General features: G+C 35.3%; 1 protein-coding gene across 2 annotated transcripts in view; it reads right to left on the reverse strand.

The window, feature by feature from the left end:
• The window catches only part of IFT74 (intraflagellar transport 74), a 71725-nt gene that overhangs the window by 11195 nt on the left and 38691 nt on the right, over nt 1–21839 (reverse strand). For both annotated transcript variants that reach the window (XM_081067646.1, XM_081067647.1), the window contains exons 12-16: nt 20178–20218; nt 18138–18217; nt 5320–5373; nt 3894–3991; nt 2930–3056 (exon numbers count right to left, since the gene is read on the reverse strand). In XM_081067646.1, coding sequence (XP_080923772.1) covers nt 2930–3056; nt 3894–3991; nt 5320–5373; nt 18138–18217; nt 20178–20218 — 400 coding nt within the window. The remainder of the gene's footprint in view (nt 1–2929; nt 3057–3893; nt 3992–5319; nt 5374–18137; nt 18218–20177; nt 20219–21839) is intronic.

Raw genomic sequence — 21839 nt, forward strand, 5'->3', positions numbered from 1 at the left:
AGTGTTTCTTAATCTTTATTTTTTTATTGTCCCCCTAAGGAGTCTTTTGTAGACTATTTTTCCCAATCGCCTCTCTCCTATAAAAATGTTATATTACATATGTAATGTATATCAGTTTATATATAGTGACCCTTTGGAGGGCTACAAACCATAATACCCAAGATTTTTTTACCCTCCCCCCAAGAAGTAATTTGCCCCCTTGTGAATTATATTGCCCCATTGAGAAAACAGTACACTAAGAAAATCAGGTTAAGTTCCAATGATAACCTCATGGGCTGAGGGAGAGGCAATGCACAAAAGGGTAATCTATAATTCATTATCTCTGAAAAGGGAACCAAAACATTATAAACCTCTTACCAGATACCATAAATTTCCTGTGGGGAATGGTATTAAGGAAAGACAGGAAAGATAACTTAAATGATTGGTTTAAATTAACACTTAAACATAACTGAGTAAATGAAATTAATTGTAAGGTGTCGGAGAATTCAAAACTAAGTAAGGAGAATTCACAGAAGTCTTTATCATAGTAATAAACTGGATTCTTACTGCTATTGAAGTCAGTTCTAATTCTTTTTCAACACTATGTCTCTGGAGAAAATATAATGACTGGTTTTTAAAAGGAAATATAAACACAAAGTATAAAAATATAAAAGGAATACAAAGTCCTGGTTATTGAATTCATTTCTGGTATTGATATTTACCTTTTAAAAAAATCTATGTTTCTCTACAGCCATTACACAGACAGCTTAAAAGAGGCAAAAACTTGTTGAATTAATATTGACCTTAGATAAATGAAAAACTTAAAATTATCATCTAAAACACAAAGCAGAAGTTTCCTAGATGGAATAATTAAACATAAAATTCTTTAGCTTATAGAATAAAGAAAATGAAGATGTGAAAATATTCATAGCTCTCCTAGATATCCAAAAGAATTGAAAAGAGGATCTCAAAGAGATATTTGCATATGTGTGTTCATTGCAGCACGATTCACAATAGCTGAGAGGTAGAAACAAACTAAAGGTCCATCAATGAATAAATGAATAAAAAAATGTAGTATGTACATACAATGGAATAGTATTCAGCCTTAAAAAGGAAGGAAATCCTGTCACATGTTACAACATTGATGAACCTCAAGGACACTATGACAAGTAAATAAACCACTCACAAAAAGGCAACTATTGCAGGATTCTATTTATATAAGGTATCTAAAGTAGTCAAACTCACAGAACTAGACAGAACTAGCCGGGGAGCTGGGAGAGGGGAGTTCAGTAGGCGTAAGTATCAGGTTTGCAAGATAAACAAGGCCCAGAGATCTGTGACACAACAATGCGCAACTACTATACTGTACACTTAAAAATGGTTCAGACGGGACATTTTATGTTGTGGTTTTTTTTTTTATCACAATTAAGAAACACTTGTAGTCAAACCAATAGTAGGTAAAAATTAAATTTAGAACTATGCCCTAAAGCTGTTTGGCATATAACTCAGACATACAAATAAAACTATGGCAAATAAACTGAACAAATCTGGGAAGATAAAATATACTTACATGTGTAGAATAACAACAATTGTCCACTTATATCATCCACCTAAATTCAATTGTATATTAAGAGCATTCAGTGTGTATTTATAGGTCCATAATCCTTTAAATAAAACTAGGCAGTTGTGTTTTAGCATGCAGACTTTTTCAGGTTTTAGAAAAGCAACATGGTGCATATATTGACTATGCTACACTCCCACAGCAGGGATCCAGACTCCTGTCACCAAGGGCAGCAACAGAGCCGCAGCAACAAGTCTCAACAGTCACACAAGGTAGGATGATTCAAGACTGCAAAGAGCTTCACGTCAGTTCAGGTCAGATTGGGTTTTGCTTTTCAGATTTGGGGATTCCAGATAAATGGATATCATGGATCCATTATTCCATTTCAAGAATCTTTCAATATTACTATGTTAGCAAATACTAATTAAGTCTCATTCCCCACGATCTTGCTATCTGCCAGAGTGATTACAAGTAGACAAATAAAGACAGTTAATTTGACGACATCCACATGTGTAAGCATAAACACCCATAGCTGAATCCACTAGTTCAAAACCAAACACTCCATACAAATTTTTACATGACTTTAGCCTAGGCTCTTGAAGCTCAATTCTGTATATTTGTTTCTAATCACTGCCTACATGATCCAAACGGCAGCTGCGAGTCACATGTCACTTTTGAGCATTTGAACGTCTAGTCCAAATTCAGATGGGTTGCGACTGTAAAATCTCATTGATCATTGTTATATTGATTACATGTTGAAGTGATAATATTTTGGATACACTGGGTTAAAGAAAATATATTATTAAAATTCATCTGTCTCTTTTTACTTTTTTAACATGGCTACTAAGAAATTTAAAATTATGTATGTGGCTGGCATTACATTTCAGTTGGACAGTGCTGCTCCTTTCTCATGTTAGTCATCATGGCTGAAACTAATAATAATTAAAACATTACCTCCTTTAGGATTCCTCTCCAAACTACCCAAGACTGGGGTGGATATGAGCCCTGTGTACTTCCCCTGCTCCTAACGCTTCTAACATAACACTGTTTCATTGTATTTTAATTGTTTATTTGTTGCTCAACCAGATTGATAGTTCCTTGAGAAAACAGACTGGGTTTTTTTGAAAAAAACACGTCTATATACCCAAGTTATAACACAGGCATAGAGCATGTTTTTAATAAAGGTTAAATGAATGAGAATATCACAGTGAAATAGGATTAAGTTGATGTGAATGGTCACTGAAAATTCTGACATTATAAGAGACTGGAGCAATAGGCAATCATAAATTATATCCTCAGTCTTTCAAAACAAAAATCAAAGAGAATAACATTAGGAGACTTTAAAAGTCCCAATTTATTACAGAGAAAAAATCGAGGTTGTTTTCTTACCTGAGGTCAAATTTCTAGCTGTACTTTGTGATTTCTGCATTTCAGTAGATTTAAAATTGAGATCATCCTGCATTATCTTCAGTTCTTGATTGGTGATTGAAGATATTTGTTTCATACGATTTATATTCTGTGTTTGCAGAGAAATAAAAATGGAAAAAATTCCACAGCTTTAAGTCTCTAATAAAATTCTTGGAAAACACTGCTAAAGGATTAGATACTTTGAATGGACATTGTTTTTTTAAAATACATCATTCCTTATATTTGTTTTATAGAAGAATACAGTGAGATTTAAAGTTAGGTTTTCACAATAAGGAAAGACTAAATTAAAATTCAGAATTGTTTCTTTTAAATTTGCTTTATTTCACTGTATAAAAAAATTCAACTGCACTATTTTAGGAACTGATTCGAGTCTTAAAACACTAAGAATATTGAAAAGACACTATGCATTTTTCGTCCCTTGGAACCACACACTAGTAGCTGCTCAATAAACATTTACTGATAAATCAAGATACTCATAGGTATCTCCTTCCTGCAGATTATCACAAGAACAGAATTCCTTGTATTTATAATATAAATTACAGTATGTATAAAATAAATTAACAGTTTCCAATATATCTAGATTTTGAAGTTATCTGTGCAAATGCTGCTTCTACCAATTCTGATAGATTAACAATGGAAGAAAATCTTAATAATTACTCTGACTTAGTCCCTCATTTGCTGCTGAATATTGATATTATACATGTGTCATCCTTTTTCCCTACCATCCAACAAATTAACTGAATTTTGCAACAAAGATAAATATTACTAGCTTAAGGAAATAAAATAACAAGCAAGGGGATTTCAAGGAAACAGTTTAAATGAGCAAAGGCAATAGTAACTACTGCATTTGTTGAGTTGTATTTGGAAAAGGTAACCACAGGGAGAATGCTGCAGACACGGGACAGGTACAGGCACGTGTACTTACGCGACTACCGTGCTCCAGAAGTGCAACGATGCTGGCTTCTAGCTGAGCCTTCCGTTCCAATTCCTGATTCTTAGTTTCCTCAAAAGTCTCAATAAAACCTGCCGATTGAAAAATATGATGACAAACGACTGTGGATACAGTTAACAATTCTGATTTGTGGATATTAAGAGTACATTTTATAAATTCAAAGCAAACTTTAAACTGTTAGTATTTAATATTTTATTACCCCAAAGGTAATTAAATTACTATATAAGGACATTTCCACATACTTTCAAACTTTTCAAGCTTCATTGTTATGACCTTAATACAAGTAAACTAAAATTTATATAGGTCCAGAAGTAACAGTTGATAAAAAGGAGATCAGAAAAAATCTGTTTACATAGGATCTCCTTGACACAATTATTGTACAATTATTAACACCTATATTTAGCCACTAACTTTACCCCTAAAAATATTACTAATGACCTATTTTATCTGAAAATGAGTATTTTACTTATAATACTGCATTAATCTCAATTAAGTTTAAAAATTTATTCAAATTATAAATATTCTAAGATATCATCCTTTTTCTTGCTAATATAGGACTAGTAGATAATTTGCTCTTATTTACATCCATAGTTTTATGGCTTCTCCAAAAATAAAAACTTATAAAATAATAACTTAAATTTACTGTTATCATGAAACAATGAATTAATTTTGAGATAACTTTTGGTACTTGCTGAGATTTTAAAGAAATCTTGAGATACTGCTAAATCAGAGTCGGAATTACTGCTTTACAGCATGCTTCTCTGAAGGTAACTATTGACATCAGACCTATAACTTCAGATTCTAACAAAACGATAATTTTTGAAGGAAAAAAGTAATAAATAATATATATCAATTTTGAAAACTTTCTGAATGTACCATATAAGTTTAAGTGAAGATCTTTTACAAGGTCAAGTTAAGGTTTGTTTTTTTTTAAAGTAAAAAGCTGCCACTGACGGCTATGAGAGTTCAGTTGGTGACAGAATCAAGTAACAAGATCTGAGATGAGGGCTAATAAATAATGAAATGTTATAAAAAGGTAAGAAAGGTGAAAGATATTAAAGATGAACGCAGTGAAGCATGTAAACGAGAATATTCAAAATAAAATAAGGACGTAGTCTACAGAATAGACTTTCTATACAGACTATAAATAGGTACTAGAATTAGAATCTATCCCTTACAAACACTCATACACACATACACATGTGCAAAGTCTTTTTAGAATTCTCTACCCATCCCTAAACTATGCTAGATATTTAGTACTTTAAGGCAAATGCTTTGAATGTCCACACTTCTGTGTTAATTAGCCATTATATCTTCCCAAAATGAGATCTTTGATTTGGTATAAATGAATAGCTACCTGAGAATATAATATTTTCATTATCTATAAGAATTCACTTACTGTCCATATTTTCCTCCCTTTTTTTTAGCTCCTTGTACTTTTGATTCATTTCACCTGTAAGAGATACAAAATATAACATTAATTTCAAGACGTAGTGCTCTAAATTAGAACTATCTCCTACGTTCTCCATGTACCATTCATTAGTCATTGATTATTCAATATTTTCAATTAGGTAAAATTCTTGTACATTGACCTATAAAGTCTTTTAAAACAGCTATATATGCATGTTTGATTATTTGGAAAAATCAATCTCCTAACTGGAAAGGACTTTAAAGGCTTTCCAACGGTTCTCTATTTCAGTCCCAATCTGGAGTTATTCAACCTACACATGAACTCCTGGTGATTATGGGAAACGTACGCTCCCAAGAAAGTACATTCCATCTCTGAAGAGCTCACAACAGCAAGCAAGGTAGAAGGGTTACATCCTCCAAGAGCTTAAAGTCTAGGGATTTAACAAGTCATTAATATTAAAATGTACTAAGTGCTATCATATGAAAAATAAAGGGTGCTCTAGAAGCACACAACGACAATTCATCTAGTTTTGGATTCAGGGAAATTTTTTCTAAAGAAGTAATATTTAGGCTACATTAGGAAGAATAAATGAGTAAGAGTTACCTGGATAAAATGTACAAGACTGAGTTCATAGTCAAAGCATTACAAGTATAGAAATTTGAAGTGAGGGTGATAATGGAAGCACAAGACACTGAAAGAGTCATATAGCTGAGGCAGAGAATGTAAGTGAAAAAAGTGGAAAAAACGTGAGGTAGATTATGAGATACCTTCTAAGAAACATGTTATAAAAGTTTGGACTTCCTTCTAAGGGCAATGATAAAATTACTAAAGAATTTTAAGCAGGGGAATAAAATGATCAGTTTGCATTTCTGAAAAAATATTTCTGGTCTGGAGATTAAAAGAAGTAAGACGGCGGTAGTAAGACCAGTTAGGAGGCTGGCACAGTGATCTGGGTGAAAGATGAAGGCTGACTGACTAGAGTGATGGCCATTAGGATGTAAGGTTGTCAATACTTGTTTGAGACATTTGAGAGCCAGACTGAACAGATTCTGGTGAGGGTCAGACAGGGAGGAAACAAGTATGACTCCTCGGTGTCTGACTCCTTGGTGTCTGACTTGGGTAACTGAGGACATGGTGGTACTAACTGAAAAGAGAAGCAAGTTGAGGAGTAAGGTGCTCACAGCAGTTTTGGACACGGTGCACTTAACATGACATGTTTAAAAGGGCAAATATCCAAGGCCCAGACACAGGTGGATGAAATCTGACATTTCAGTTGCATAAAGGGACCATCAATTAGAGGTAGATCGTAATTATTTTATGACAACAGGATTTTCAGTGTAACAAAAATTGAGTTTTGGAGACACATGGCTATTTTCTTGGATGAGTGAGATAGCTGCTGAGTGTTTCCAGGACCCCAGGTAGAGAAAGTGGAATAAATTTGTGCTTGTTCCAATCTGCAGTCTCTTCACCCAAGTCAGTTAGTTCTTAGCATTCTGGAGAAACTAAGGAAGCTTATTAAGATGATGCCCAGCAAGGATGGAGGGAGTAACAGGCTGGAGATTCCCAAGGGGGTTCCTGATAAGGAGCCAGCATCTAGAAGGGCTTTAAGAAGAAGAGTTTGAAGGAAATGGAGGAGACCACAATTACAGAGGCTAAAACCTAATGCTGAGCGTGTGTGCCGTGTCCTGCTATAGAAGGTAGACAGTTTTTCCACGTACTGGCTACAGCAGCAGTGAAGTTGGGGAGCAGAGGAAGATCATTGGGGTAGAGCTCCTCATTACCTGGAGGCATGGATTTCCATTTGTATGTAGACTTGCTTTGTAGGAAGTGAGTTCTGAGGACACAAAGGTTAAGGCGAAGCCAGACACCTGGGTCGGCAGACGGCGTTTTTGCTTTCCAGTCTGAAAATATTTTTCCCAAACTTATTGCAGACAGCCCTGATCTACAGGAAATCTCGTCAAGGCCCCCCCCAACAGGGCTGTACGCAAAAAGCTGAAAGTGAACGCTACTGTCTAAGGATAGTATGCACCTAGTGGTCATGGATTCCTAGCCAGGGAACTCCCAGAACCAACGAGAAACACTGGGTTCACTCAGGCTAAGGCTTTGGATGAATCACCAACTTGATTCAAGTGCTATTCAGTTGAAAAGATCAACCAGGGTCTCAGAGCATGCTGGTGCAGCACGATCAGCTGTGAAGGGGACGCAGGAGAATTTGTTACTAATAACAAACTTTGTAAATGATTAAGTTTTTAAAAAATGCATTACAGGTGGATTAACATTAGTCCGCTAATAATGTCACCGTTCACTTACCTTACGGCAATGTACTTCGAGAATAAAGAGAACAGAGAGAGAAAGAATGAGCGTTTCTAGCACGAGGGATCTGGAGCAGCCTCTGGAGGGTGGTGCTTACGTAAGTGTTACATAACCTCTAGGAAGTAGCAGCAAAGCCAGTACCTGCGACCCTGACCCTCGCTGCATGGCCCTGGTTTCTCAGACAGCCCTGGTTCCCTGTTGTGGCTGTCTGAGAAGCTGCAGTCTTGAGAGACTGGTCAGGCATTAAAGGATTAGGAGGAGGCCAGCAACCAAGGCTTCACAGGAATTGAAGTAATCTTATCTTTCCTCTTCTAAACTTAAAAGGAACTCCTACACACACTGTTTCCAGGTCCTCTCCTTGCTATTGGACCTCAAACCGTCAAAATGAGGCTTCTCCTCCAGCCGTTCCAATGAAATTATTCTCAGTAAGATTATGTGTTTTTTTACTGATCAAATCCAAGGGACGGTTTCCAATTCTTATCTTACGCTGCAATATTTGACATTATTGATATATCCTTCTGCCTTTCAATTTTTTCCCATATGTTCTTTTTTGGGGGTTGGGGTGGGGCTTTTCTGGTTTTCTTTTTTACTCCCAGATAATTCCTTCTCTGTCTTATCTTCATGGCTTTTTCTTTTTTCTTCATTTAAGCTCTGGGTTCTTCTCTTAGTTAACTTTTAATGTTACATTATATCCAAAGAGATCCCACTTATTCTTATGGCTGAAGAGCTCTTAAATTTTCCCTAATTTTCAGATCGTTTTATCCAATTGCTTACTAGGTATATTCATCTGGATATTTGTCAGGACATCCTAATACTAGTAGTACCCCCATAAATAAACTCATCAGTCTTCCCTCTCAAAGTCTACACCCCTCGGTATTCCTTATTACATTTGGAAGTCCTCACCATACTCTATCACCCAAGTCAGAAACCTGGGAGCTTCCTCCTGCCTGCTCCCTCCCCTCTACTCCACGCTCCTAGTCGCCACCAAATTGAGCTGGAAGACGTGTCTGGTCAGTATCTCCAGCTACACAGCTGGCCAGCTGGATTAGATAGGACAGAGCTCCCACATACCTTAGCAGATTCCCAAGCTTCATAAAACCTTCTCCCATATCACTGTTAAAAATACAGGTCAGGGCACTAGTGAATGGCTCTACTTTGTGATTTCTCAGTTGGAGGATTGCTATGTGAGCTACTCGTGAAAGGCACTGTACAGATGTGGGCAATCCTAACCGAGGTAGGGTAAGATGGTAGGTTGTTACAAATCTACCCTTAGGTTTGTTATCACAGGAGAGGACATGGGGGAAGCTAATCGTGTATCAGACCTGAGGTGCAGAGCAGGTAAGTGAAAGGGTCTAATGTAGTCAAGTCAAGAATCAGGAGAATAAAGGAGGGGGAAAAGGACACACTGATAAAATGAGAGTGATTTCAGAGCTAGCCTCAATGTCTGAGCATTTGATGTGCTCATGGGTGCACATAATTTATTCCACATTTACTGAGTACCTACTATGTGCCAGATAAAGTAACAGATGCTACAAATATCAAAATGGACAATGTAGTTACCAGTCTATACTAGACAGGCTTATAATCTTTTTGGTGTACAAAAATAAAAAGTTACAATGCAACATAAGTGCTGTAACTGGGGTATGTATGAAGTACTAAGGTAACTAGGTGGGTGAAAAAAGTTCTGGAGGTTTTTACAAAGAAAATAATCATATCAGCAAGGCACTTTAATAGGTAATGTAGGAATCATCGAAATGAATAAGACCATTTCCTTCAAGAAAAGTATACTAAAACAAGTTCCCCAAAACGTACACTATAAATTCAAGTCTTTTTTCCCTTACAGGGAGAAAAGAAAAAAATGGGAACGGACTGCTACTACAACTGGGATACTGCAGAAAGGACACCATTGCTTTCTGATACTGTCCGCGCCTGCTGCCCGTGGAGCGAGGTGACAGGACCTTCGTGCACCACGAAGTCCTCACTGTCGGTACGTGCATCTCACCCTTTTATTATTCTCCCATCAAATGATGTTCTCTTAACTCAGGGCTTACAGAGCAATCTGGACTTTTATACTCTGAGAAGTAGTTATGACCTTAGAGAAGGCCTGACTGCCATTTTCCAGAACAGGTAGGTACCCCATCTTCCTCCTGATCAATACACAATGAGGCACGTGCCAGTGACTCCCCCAGCCTCAAAGCCAAGTTGGCAGGCCTACTGATTTAGGAGGTGAAAGGTCGCAGAAAGCAAATAAAATGAGAGAGGTGGGGCAAGAACAAACTCCAAAGGACTTTTACACATCCAGGTTCTTTCCTTTCCAGCACATGGGTCCTTCTGAGGGAAGCTACGTCTCCCAGTACTTCCGAGTGTTCCTTATGTAGCATGGTTTCATTCTCTTTATCATTCTGTTCATTCTACTGAGTGCCAGTTCATCTTTATCCCTTTATCCTTTTATCCCTTTTAAAGTATGATGCCAAGGAACTTAAAGTCTGATTCCGAGGAGACGATCACTTCCGTAGTCTGTATATTCATCTTTTTGATAATGCAAGCTAGGTTTATAGCTGTTCTAGAGGCTGTATCACATTAATTCATAGTGAGCTGTTAGCTAAACCCCCTCTTAAGACTTTCACATATTCTTAGTAAGTCAGGACACTTTCTTCTCTCCCACTCCTGCTTCAATTTTCATTAATTTTGGGGTCTTATTAAATTTCGTTCTTTTACATTCAGTTTCTCTCCCCCCACCACCTACTTTTCACATATCATTACAGAAGTAATAAACGAGTTTATTAACTACTGGTATGTTAAAATGAGTACATATAAGTTGAATGTTTTAAACTAACTTTTGTCTAGGCTTAATCCAACTTACAAATCATACATTCCCTGCAAAATGTTTTAAATTTTTGCAAGACCTGATCATTCTATTTCTATACATACTGGAGGCACTTTAAAAACATACAATAATTCTCTAAATATGTAAAAGTTAAATTATTGATAAAAGCCTCATAATTCCTAAAGAAAGAGAAAGGACTATGCAGAAGTTTGTTTCAACAGAGTAATGTCAATAATATCAGATGGTATAATGAGTAGTCCTTGACATGCACTAAACACAACATACAGTATTACTTCCTAATGCAGTGGTTATCGAGCTTTGGCATGCATTTGCACCACCGGGATGCTTTGCTGAGACATAAAGTGCTGAGCCCTATCCCCAGGATTTCAACATTAAGTAGGTCTGGGGTGGAGTCCAACAATTTTTATTTCTAGTAAGTTTCAGATGGTGCTGATACACCTGGTCTGGAGATGATACCATCATTCTAATGAAATATATAAAGTGTAGTGTAACCAATCTCCAAATTAAACAAAAAGCAATGATTCATTCTTCTTCATTGAATGCATATTGAGAAACTATGGAATAGCAACATATATACACCATCTGAAATCTCAGATACCAGAAGATAAACCACATTGAAATTAAGTAGATTATTTTGTATGTTCTGGAGGAAATGCTAATGGGAAAATACTTTCCAAAATATGTTTTGGGAAAATTGCTGGAAAGATAGTCAAGTTTTAGTTTATAAATTAATAGCATTGATAATAACAACTGATAACATTTATGTACACTTTTTACAATGCATGCTATCCTGAGTTTCTCTCTCTCTCTCTCTCTCTCTCTCTCTCTCTCTCTCTCTCTCTCTCTCTCTCTCCATTCATCTAATTCTCACAATAACCCTAAGAGGTAGGTAGGTACTGTTATTATCTCCATTGTAAAGATGAGGAAACTAAGGTACAGAAAGGTCAAGTAGCAATTCCAAGATCAGCCAGTAAAATATCACAGCCCAGATTTGAATCCAGCTATTCTGGTTGCAGAAACTGTGCTCTAAACAAAATTATTCTGTATTTATAAATTCTACTGTATCTGACATAACCAAAGAATGAAAGCTTCTAACTTAGGCCCTGGAACTCTGAGTATGAAGAAGTATCCTACAGACAAACCAATGAGAAGTGCTATGTTTTATATTTTTACTACTCTTGATAGAAACATATAAATTATGGAGTAAATTGCAATGAGTTTAGGTCAGTAACCCAAGGATCCTATAGCACATTACGTGTACTTCAATTATGATACATATTTATCACATTGTAGCAGTTAGGTATTTAGATAACTATGATATGTTGTATTAATAATCACGATATTCGGTTTTACAACTTAATCTTTAGGAAGATACTGTACTCTAAAATTGAAGGAATAATTTATAGTAAGCAATAACGCCCAAAAGTCCTTCTTGGGGAGGTATATGATTATATTTTGTTAACTGTATTCATCAAACTTAGTCTGTGTATGTAGACATCCAGAAAATTAGCTCCACCTTGTGGATTATGGTGGTACTACAAATTCAGGCCTTTGAGAACAGTGAATTGTCAGGAAAGTACTACATATTACCTTGACTGGCAAAACTAAAACTGTTAACAACGAGCACTGGTAAGGAAACACTCTCATATACTGTTGTTGGTGCAACCTTTTCTAGAAAGAAATTTGCAAAAACAACCAAAATTGTGAACATAAGTGACATTCTATTCAAAATTTCACTTCTAGAATTAAAAAAAAAATTTTTTTTCAATTGCAGTTGCCACAATATTATATTAGTTTCAAGTATACAACCTAGATATTAGACATTTATATAACTTAAGAAATGATCATTCCAGTGAGTCCAGTATGCATCGGACACCATACATAGTTATTTTTTACCAGACAATATTTTTTACTATACTCCCTATGCTGTACTTTACATTTCTGTGACTGTTTTTATAACTGGAAATTTGCACATCTTATTTATCCATTAGAAATACAGACGTTAACAAACATGTAGGCAGTAAACAAGGTTGTTTACTGCAGCACTGCTCTTGGTAATGAAAATTAGAAACAACCTAAATGTCAATGTGGATACAGCAAATACTATATGACAACAATAACAACAATGGCAGCAGCTAATAGTCGTTGCAAGTGCTTAGTATGTGCAGGCACCCTTCTTAGTCTGGCTTTAAAGCGCTGACCACTACGCTATACTTTTTAGAATGAAGTACATACATCCTCATATGGAAGAATGTACATGATATATAATTAAGTGAAAAGACTCAGCTCAGAGGAACTATTATATATATATTTCAAAAATACATGCTTGCAGATGTATAGAAAAAAGTCTAAAAGCCTAAACATCAAACTGTAAACAATGATTACCTCTGAAGATTGTGGTGAGTGTGAGAAGAAAGAAGAGGACTTTTTACTTTACATACTTTGTACTGCTCAAATGTTTCACGTTAAGTACATACCAGATTGATATATAAAAAGCACACAATTTAAAAAGTGAATTAATCAGAGTCTTCAAAAGTTGTTAAAATTTTTAAAAAGCAGGAAGGGTCAACCTACATGCTGAGGCTAACCGCATTGTTAATGAAAGCACATGAGAATAATCATTTGAGGTAAAATACAAAAGGAAGTACATTCAAGGTGATTAAAACTCGAGAAATTCTGGGTAAGTGAAGTTTATTAACTGGTAATTTCTTGATAAAGATCATAGGTTGAACATGCACATCTAATCTGATTCCAATTTCAATCCCCCACGCCACCCATCCAAAACTCCACTAAAACTATAGTAAGAAGAACTTTTAAAGGTGAAACTCAGCAAAGAGGAATATAGAAGAGGAAACAACAGTAATCAAGTTTTTGAAGCTGGAAGCAGATGGACAAGTGGTAGAAATCCTAAACCTAAGCCAGCATTATTGGATAAAACTGAGAATCAACCCATCTTCAAAAGGCTCTCAGGAATTTTGCATAGATGACTGATCACTGATTATGTGCTCCTACCCCATGAAAGGCTTTGTCATATCTTAAAATAATAACACTGTTCTCTTTAGAATTTAACATAAAATAGTGAAAGTAAGTAAGGGCCTGATTTGAGTTCAGTGGACCAAAAAACACTTACTTTGAGAGACCTTTCAATGAGACATATAAACTCTCAACTATTAATTTGTGGTAAGAATAAAAACTTTCTTAGTCAACAATTACCTGCTTAAAAACAAATTACTCAGCTATATAAATAAGTAAACCTTGAGGTAAAAGGATTCTCATTAAAAATGATGTCCTGTGTTGAGTGAGAATATAGGCTATTATCTATTTTTTATTGTCTTCTTTACCCAGAGCAATAATGCTTTTTCTATTACTTTCCCTTTCTCATACAGAAGCAACATTTTAAAAAGCAACAATTAAGCAAATATTTAATGGTTGGCAGTTCAGTTGAGAAAGGAGAAATCAGGGTGGGTTTGGGCTTTTCTGAAAAGCAGCATGGCATCTGCCAATAATGCTCTGCTTTAATAAAGATGTAGTTTGTAGAAAAATTCTGACCATATAACAACTTTCAACGGAGTGCTTTCTCATTGCTTCCAGTTAGCAAAAATAATAACAATTCCTTCCCCATGAAAATAAGCACAGCATACACATTTAACCCTAAACATTTTTAGGACCCATATAACAAAATTACCTGATGCATCAATAGAGTAAAACTACTATACAGGTGAAGCCTAGCAAACATGTAACACAATAGAATCAAATCCCCAGGAGTTTTTAAAAAAAGGTAATAATCTTATTACAACAAATATTTTCTGTTATGAGATTATGTTATTTTTTTTTAAATCACTTACAAAAACTAAGTAAAGATTTGAGAGCGAAGAAGCTCATCTAGAATTGGTCAAAAGTTTAACTGCACTATGAGGATTCTTTTCTGTTTTACTCCAGATTGTCACAGAAACTAAAAACTCAGCATTAAGGAACAATGAAGCTTTTCACAGAGTAGTCAAATAACAGTTATCTGATTTTATTTTGTTAACTTTGAGACATAACTGCTCAGTGTAACTTTTGTAAATTATAACTTTAAAGACTTATTAAAATGAATAAATGTAATGCACTTGAGGAAGTTATTAGATTACAAGGCCACCATTAATACCTAGCAGAGAGTATAACTGTACCTTACCCAGTATCTAAGGATGTCTTTGAAATTAGAATGAATTATGCAAACAGTTTTAAAGTATATTTGAAAAGTGAAAGCTTGGAGCAACTACTAACAAAGTCAGACATGTATAAACACCATTTATGGTATCATGCTGTTTCACCAGAACTCCTACAAGGCAAAAGTTAGCCCAGCTGGATTATACATAGGTGCTATAAATGGAAGAAGTCAGGTGGCATCTAAGAAATTAATAAAATGGCCAGAGGCAATAAAACTAAAGGTAGAGATAAGTATGGACCAGAAAGTCAAAATATTAGGTGGGTGCAAAAGCAATTGTGGTTTAACAGGTTAAAAATAACTGCAAACACTGCCATTACTTTTGCACCAACCTCATAACTTGATTATCCTCCTCCATACCTTAAGGAGTAGATTACCCACAATTTTGAGTCAAGGACCTCTGAAGATGCAGATATCAGTAAGAAGCAACTATGTTAACTGGAAATCATCAATCCAAGGTAGGAATCCTCTACAAAGTGATGAAACCTTTGCTCACTAATCAAGCTCTCTGGATAAGAGTGCACACGTACATTCAACATAAAGGGCCCAAGTGACTAGAGCCCAACTTTCACTTCAGTTCATTCAACAACTCTTTGCCCGTTTAGTTCACTCCACAAATATGTACTGAGTGTTTATTTTCCCAAACAGTGTGTTGATGAAAGAGGTTACCAAAGTGAGTAAGAGACAGTCCCTGTAGAGGATGTACAGCCTAACGGGAGAGACAAGCAGCTGAGTAGAGACGCTAACATAATGTGGTCCATGCAGTGACGCATTCATGCACATTCATCCACTCAGAGCCCAGTCCAGAAACAGGATGGGGAGGGAAGTCAGGGTTATTACGCTGGATAAAGGATATCTGAGCTAGATCCTAAAAGATAGGAAGTTAGTAATGAAAGTAACGGAAGAACATTCAAGACACGGGAACAGATAGTAGGAGCAAAGGATTGAGTGGGAAACAGTCTGATGTATGGTAAAAGGGGTGAGGTGTGGGTACCACAAGTAGATTGTAATTATTAAAATGTAAGGAGAGAGATGATGAAGGGTGGGAGAGGAGTCAGACAACGTATAGGCCACAATATACAGGGACTAGAATGACATGCAAAAATTCTTAAATTTTATCCTATAGGTCATGGGGAACTAAGAGAGGCAAGACTGAGGTGGGGAGACCAGTTAGGAGGCTACTGTAAGAGTTCAGGCAAGAAATAATAAGGTCCTAAACTAACAAGGAACCTCCTAATAGGTAACCTTCTAAAACCCCCTTTGTTCTTGTACCAATAATCCAGGACGATTACAGTGTAGCAGAAGAATAAAAAACGAATGCATTGATGTATTTTATATATATATACATATAGATATGTATATATATACATATAGATATGTATATATATATACATATCTATATATACATACACATATTTGTATATCACATATATTTTATATACAGCAGGTGCCAAAAAAATGTATACAAGTGGACACTTTGGTCAACGTTGCTGAAGCAGAGGTTTGCCATAATCAGAAGTGTCTGGACACTGATGGTAACCACTTTGAGCACCTCTTGTAATTGCAGAAGTCAAACGTGACTCGTATTCACTTTTTGTTATTGGTATATATTGAATATTACCATTTTAATAGCTTTTTCCTTTCTTAAAATGTGTATACATTTTTTTGGCACCCCCAGTATACTTACATACAAATGTTTTTTGCTACTATTACAGTATAGATCGTCTTTTTCTACATTAATCAAAAAGGACAAAGAAGGTTACAAAACAAAAATGAAAATGGAAATTCAAATTCAAAGCATTCCATTTATCTTAGAACTAACAATTAATAATAAATTGTTATCTCCATAATAAGTTATTTTACTGGAAAAATCAATTTAATGTTGCTAGAAATTTAAATTTAGAAAGAGGAAAATTATTTAAGATGTATCCTCTAAAGTATCTAAAATCAAGAACAGTATCAAATTTCTTAGAATAATTTAAGATATTAATAAAGAAAATCTAGAATAGTAAATCTACATAAATTAAAAGCAATAAAATAATTTAATAAAGGAAATGACATGATCATAGTCTTAACAATTTATTGTGAATGTAACTTGCATGTATACCATTTAATATTCACAAACCTTAGCAAGGTAGGACCATTATATTCATTTTGCAGATGAGAAAATGAAAGCTCAGGTAAGTTTACTTCCCTATTAACTGTGCTTTAAAGTTTGTCTGCCTTAAGATGCCTTATTTAAAGGCCTTAATAGTTATATTAATATAAATAAAACTATGTAAGCATTTCATAAGAATATTTTTAGTTAACAAATGCAGAACTTCATATCAGAAACCCAAGATTAGGCTTGGGCAACAGAATGAAAACTTCAGGGCGAAAGAGAACTTGGTTTAATTATAGACTTGACCCCTTACTAGCTGTTGGAATTTGAGTAACTTCTCTGAGGTTCAACAAGTACGAGTATAAAAGGGGTTACAGGCTTCAAAGGGTTCTTGCAAAGATCAGGCAAATAATCAATAGTAGCTAAAGCTATTATTCATAAATCAAGAAAATGTATAAATAAAACTAATATATTGCATTTAAAACTCAAGTAAAAAAACAGGAGTAGCACATGCTGTTTCCCTGCTATGAGTGTTTCTTCAGCTATAACAGGTACACATACAAGTAAGTACACATGCAGACTGTTTACAATACCATACCTAACTCAAAGAATATGTATTATCAATTGTTGATAATCCAACAGCATATTAACTGGTTTGCAATTAACCTGTGATTAAAGTGCCACAAGAATCCCACTCTTCTCTCTTTTATTAGAGAGAAGTTGGTTAGGAAACTGTAATACCCGAACTCTTCCCCCAACCACACTTAACTCACAAATCCCCAAGACAGAGTTCCTACCACTGTAGAACCCAGGCTTCCCCAAGTGTTCTGGTCCCTGCCCTGGCTCTTCAAGTCTCACTGCTGGGAAAAGTTGGGAGAGGACCAGAAAAATCAGTACTTGCTACCACTGGGCCCCCTAGAAAATTATTTCTTTCTGGGTTATTTGTGATATTTGTGATATGATCCTCCCCCCTCTCCCCAACTCTACTAGTTACTCCAGTTAATTAATAATTGACCATACTTAGGAAGTGTAATTTTGAAATCACTAACAACTTGAAACCATTTTACTTCATTTAAAAAAAAAATTGCTTTGCCAAATAAATTCTTATCATTATATAATCATTTTAAGTTATTTCAAGTTATTTAGTCAGCTTAAATAATTTAATATTAATTGTAATATTTAGTACTATAATACGTTAGTATTTCAGTAAAGTTAGTGATATCATAAAGAATTAAATACTAAATCCCAGGTAAATAGTCCCTGAGGCCGAAATTAATACGATATCAATACTGTTATATAACTGTTAATATACACAATGAAAATACCAGCAAAATTACCTTGGTGTTCTTCTAAATCCATGTCAAGTTGCCTTATTTCTTCATTAAATTGATTTATTTTTTCTTTTATATCTGTCAACCTGTTGAAAATATTACTTTACAAATTTATGACAGATAACATAGGTATTGAGTAAAAACATTTAATGATGATGTTAAGAAATCTTAAATCTTTTCTAAGCTACATAAACAATATCTAGAAATAACATGCCCTTTCTGAGGATAATACTACAGATCTAGAAAGATCTAAAAATCTTTTCTAGATCTTTTTACATGATTCACATTTCGAGTGCAAGTATGTTCTGAACATGTTAGGTTGCCTGACTTCAAGAGCAGACTTTCCCAGTCTTTTTTTGAGCTTTACTTACATTAAAAAAGTGAAAAATCTTTAGAAAATTTTAGAAAAATCTTTCTTTCTGTAGGTTTGTATAAACTGAACTAAGTTGGTAAATCAGTATCAAAAATTAGAAAATTTACCATTGATAGAAGATTACATGGGTTACCATTCTAGCAAAAAGCAGTTGTACTTATTACAAAGCTACAGTAATCAAGACTGTGTGGCACTGGAATTAGATATATATAGCAATGGAATAGACTGTGAGTCCAGAAAAAAGACCCTGCAGCTACATATAATTGATTTTTTGACAAAGGTGCAAGACAACTAAATGGAAAAATAATATTAAATAACATTTGTTGAAAGAATATTTCAACAAACAGTGTTGGGACAACTGGATATACGCAAGCAAATAATGTAACTGGACTCCTACCTTATACCATATACAAAAGACAATTCAAAATGGATCATAGACATAGATGTAAGAGTTAAACTAAAACTCTTAGAATAAAACATAGGCATGAATCTCTGTGACTTTGGATTAGGCGCTGGTTTCTTAGATATAACACCAAAAGCACAAGCAACAAAAGAAAAAAGTAGATAAATGACATAATCAAAATTTAAAACTTTTGTGCTTCAAAGGACACCATCAAGAGAGTGAAGACCACCCACAGATTGCAAATCATTTATCTGTTAAGAGACTCATATCCAGAATACATGAAGAACTCTTACAATTCAGTGATAAAAAGATAAATAACACAATCAAAAAATGGACAAAGCATCTGAAAAGACATTTCTCCAAAGATAATATACATATAGCCAATAAGTATAAGAGAAGAAGCTCAATATCATTAGTCACCAGGGAAATGCAATCAAAACCATGAGATACTGCTTCACACCTGCCCAGTATGGCGAAGAAAGATAGTAATAAATGATGGTGAAGATATGGAGCAACTGGAACTCTCATACACTGCTGGTAGAAATGTAAAATGGTGCAACTGCTTTGGAAAATATTCTGGCAATTCCTCAAAAAGTTAAATATAGAGTTACTATATAAGCCATTAATTCTACTCCTAGGTATATACCCAAGAGAAGTAAAAACATATGTCCACATAAAAACGTGTACATGAATGTCATACCAGCATCATCCATCATTGCCAAAACAAATGGAAACAATCTAAATGTCCTCCAATGGATGAACAGATAAATATGATATATCCACATAATGGGATATTAGTTGGCAATAAAAAGAAATGAAATACTGATACATGCTATAACACACATGAACTTTGAAAAGTTCAAGACTCCAGCCATATATGACCACATGTTTTATGATTCCATTTATATGAAATGTCCAGGATAGGCCAATCTACAGAGACATAAAACAAGAGTGGTTATCTAGGGCTGCGATGGGGGGATGAAAGCAGTGATGGTTAAAAGGTGAGGGGGGTGTAAAGGTTGGGGGGGGTGTGACTGAACTGACCTAAAATTGACTGAGGTGATAGTTGCACAACTCTGTGAATATACTAAAAATCTCTGAACTGCACACTTTAAATATGTGAATTGTATAGTAGGTGGTTGAAAATAAGATTGACTGTGGCATCCATATTATCAATGTGAACCACTGAAAACTTATTGTAACAATATGCACCTCTGGTACATTTACAATGAGAAAAGGATGTAAAACATTCTAGTACAAATGTACTTACTGTCGCTCCATGCTGGCTATTTCCTGATTATCTTCTTTAACCTATAAAAGCATAAAAAGAAAATAGCATTGAAGAATTACTCATTTTTAGGCTATCTTAAAGAGAAATTCTTTCAAGATATGTTGTACTAAAATGTCAAATCTCATCTTTGTCTTGAAACTTCTTAAAATTCAACCTTTAAGTTAAAAGGAATATAACTGAAGAATTACTCACAAATTTTTCTTTTTTCCTCAAAGGAAGGATGGTGACTGATATTTCCATACCAACCCTCATAGCACCATGAGGTTAACACATCTTGAGACCTGAATCAGTTTACATAAATATCTGTGATTTCTGAGACTGTCTGACCCTGTAGCCCCAAACCCAACAAAGTAGGGTGAACAGATTTAGCAATCCTGTTACATCTGAATTTCAGATAAACAATAAATAACCTTTAATAAATAACCTTTAATAACCTTTAAGGTACATATAGACCATGGAATATTTGAAATATACTTATCCTTATTTTTTTTAAGACTTTATTGGGGAAGGGAATAGGACTTTATTGGGAACAGGACTTTTTCCAAGTCAAGTTGTCCTTTCAATCTTAGTTGTGGAGGGCGCAGCTCAGCTGTAGGTCCAGTTGCTGTTGTTAGTTGCAGGGGGCGCAGTCCTTGGAGGGAGTCGAATTGGCAACTCTGTGGTTGAAAGGATGCACTCCAACCAACTGAGCCATCCGGGAGCTCAGCAGAAGCTCAGTTCAAGGTGCCGAGTTCAATCTTAGTTGCAGGGGGCGCAGCCCACCATCCCTTGAGGGAGTCGAGGAACTGAACTGGCAACCTTGTGGTAGAGAGGATGCGCTCCAACCAACTGAACCATCCGAGAGCTCAGAGGCAGCTCAGCTCACGGTGCTATGTTCAGTCTTAGTTGCAGGGGGCGCTGCCCACCATTCCTTGCAGAGTCGAGGAATCGAACTGGCAACCTTGTGGTTGAGAACCCACTGGGCCATGTGGGAATCGAACCAGCAGCCTTTGGAGTTAGGAGCATGGAGCTACAACCACCTGAGCCACTGGGGCCGGCCCACTTATCCTTATATTTACATACTTATTCTAAAAGATAAATTCTTCGCTTATCTGAAATTTAAGTTTAACTAATAGTTCTGTATTGTATCTGGCAATCCTATTCCAAGATCACCCCTCCCCTGACTCCAATGATCTTTTTCCAAGGAACTTCAGAGATTCTAGATTTTAATGCCTTTCTGGAATGATCCTAATACTTAAATATCTCATTACTTGATCCCTAAGTTTCTTCCAAACACACTGGTTTCAATCTAACACCACAAAAATCTAATTTGTAGGCCCTTGACTAGAGCTGTTTCAAATATACCTACATGTAGTTCTCCTAAGGGCCCTATAGTTATTGAGTCTCAGGATAAATAATAGGCTAATTATAACTTAGTACTAAATTAAAGCCAGCCTTGGGGTTTTAAGAAAGCTACTGAATACATATGACATGATCTTGTGACATGTTGTGACTTCATAGGACATTTTTTAAAATTTATTGGGGTGACAATTGTTAGTGAAATTATGTAGATTTCAGGTGTACAATTCTGTATTACATCATCTATAAATCCCATTGTGTGTTCACCACCCAGAGTCAGTTCTCCTTTCATCACCATATATT

Source organism: Rhinolophus hipposideros (genome assembly GCF_964194185.1).
Source record: "Rhinolophus hipposideros genome assembly, chromosome: 11".
Taxonomy (NCBI): domain Eukaryota; kingdom Metazoa; phylum Chordata; class Mammalia; order Chiroptera; family Rhinolophidae; genus Rhinolophus; species Rhinolophus hipposideros.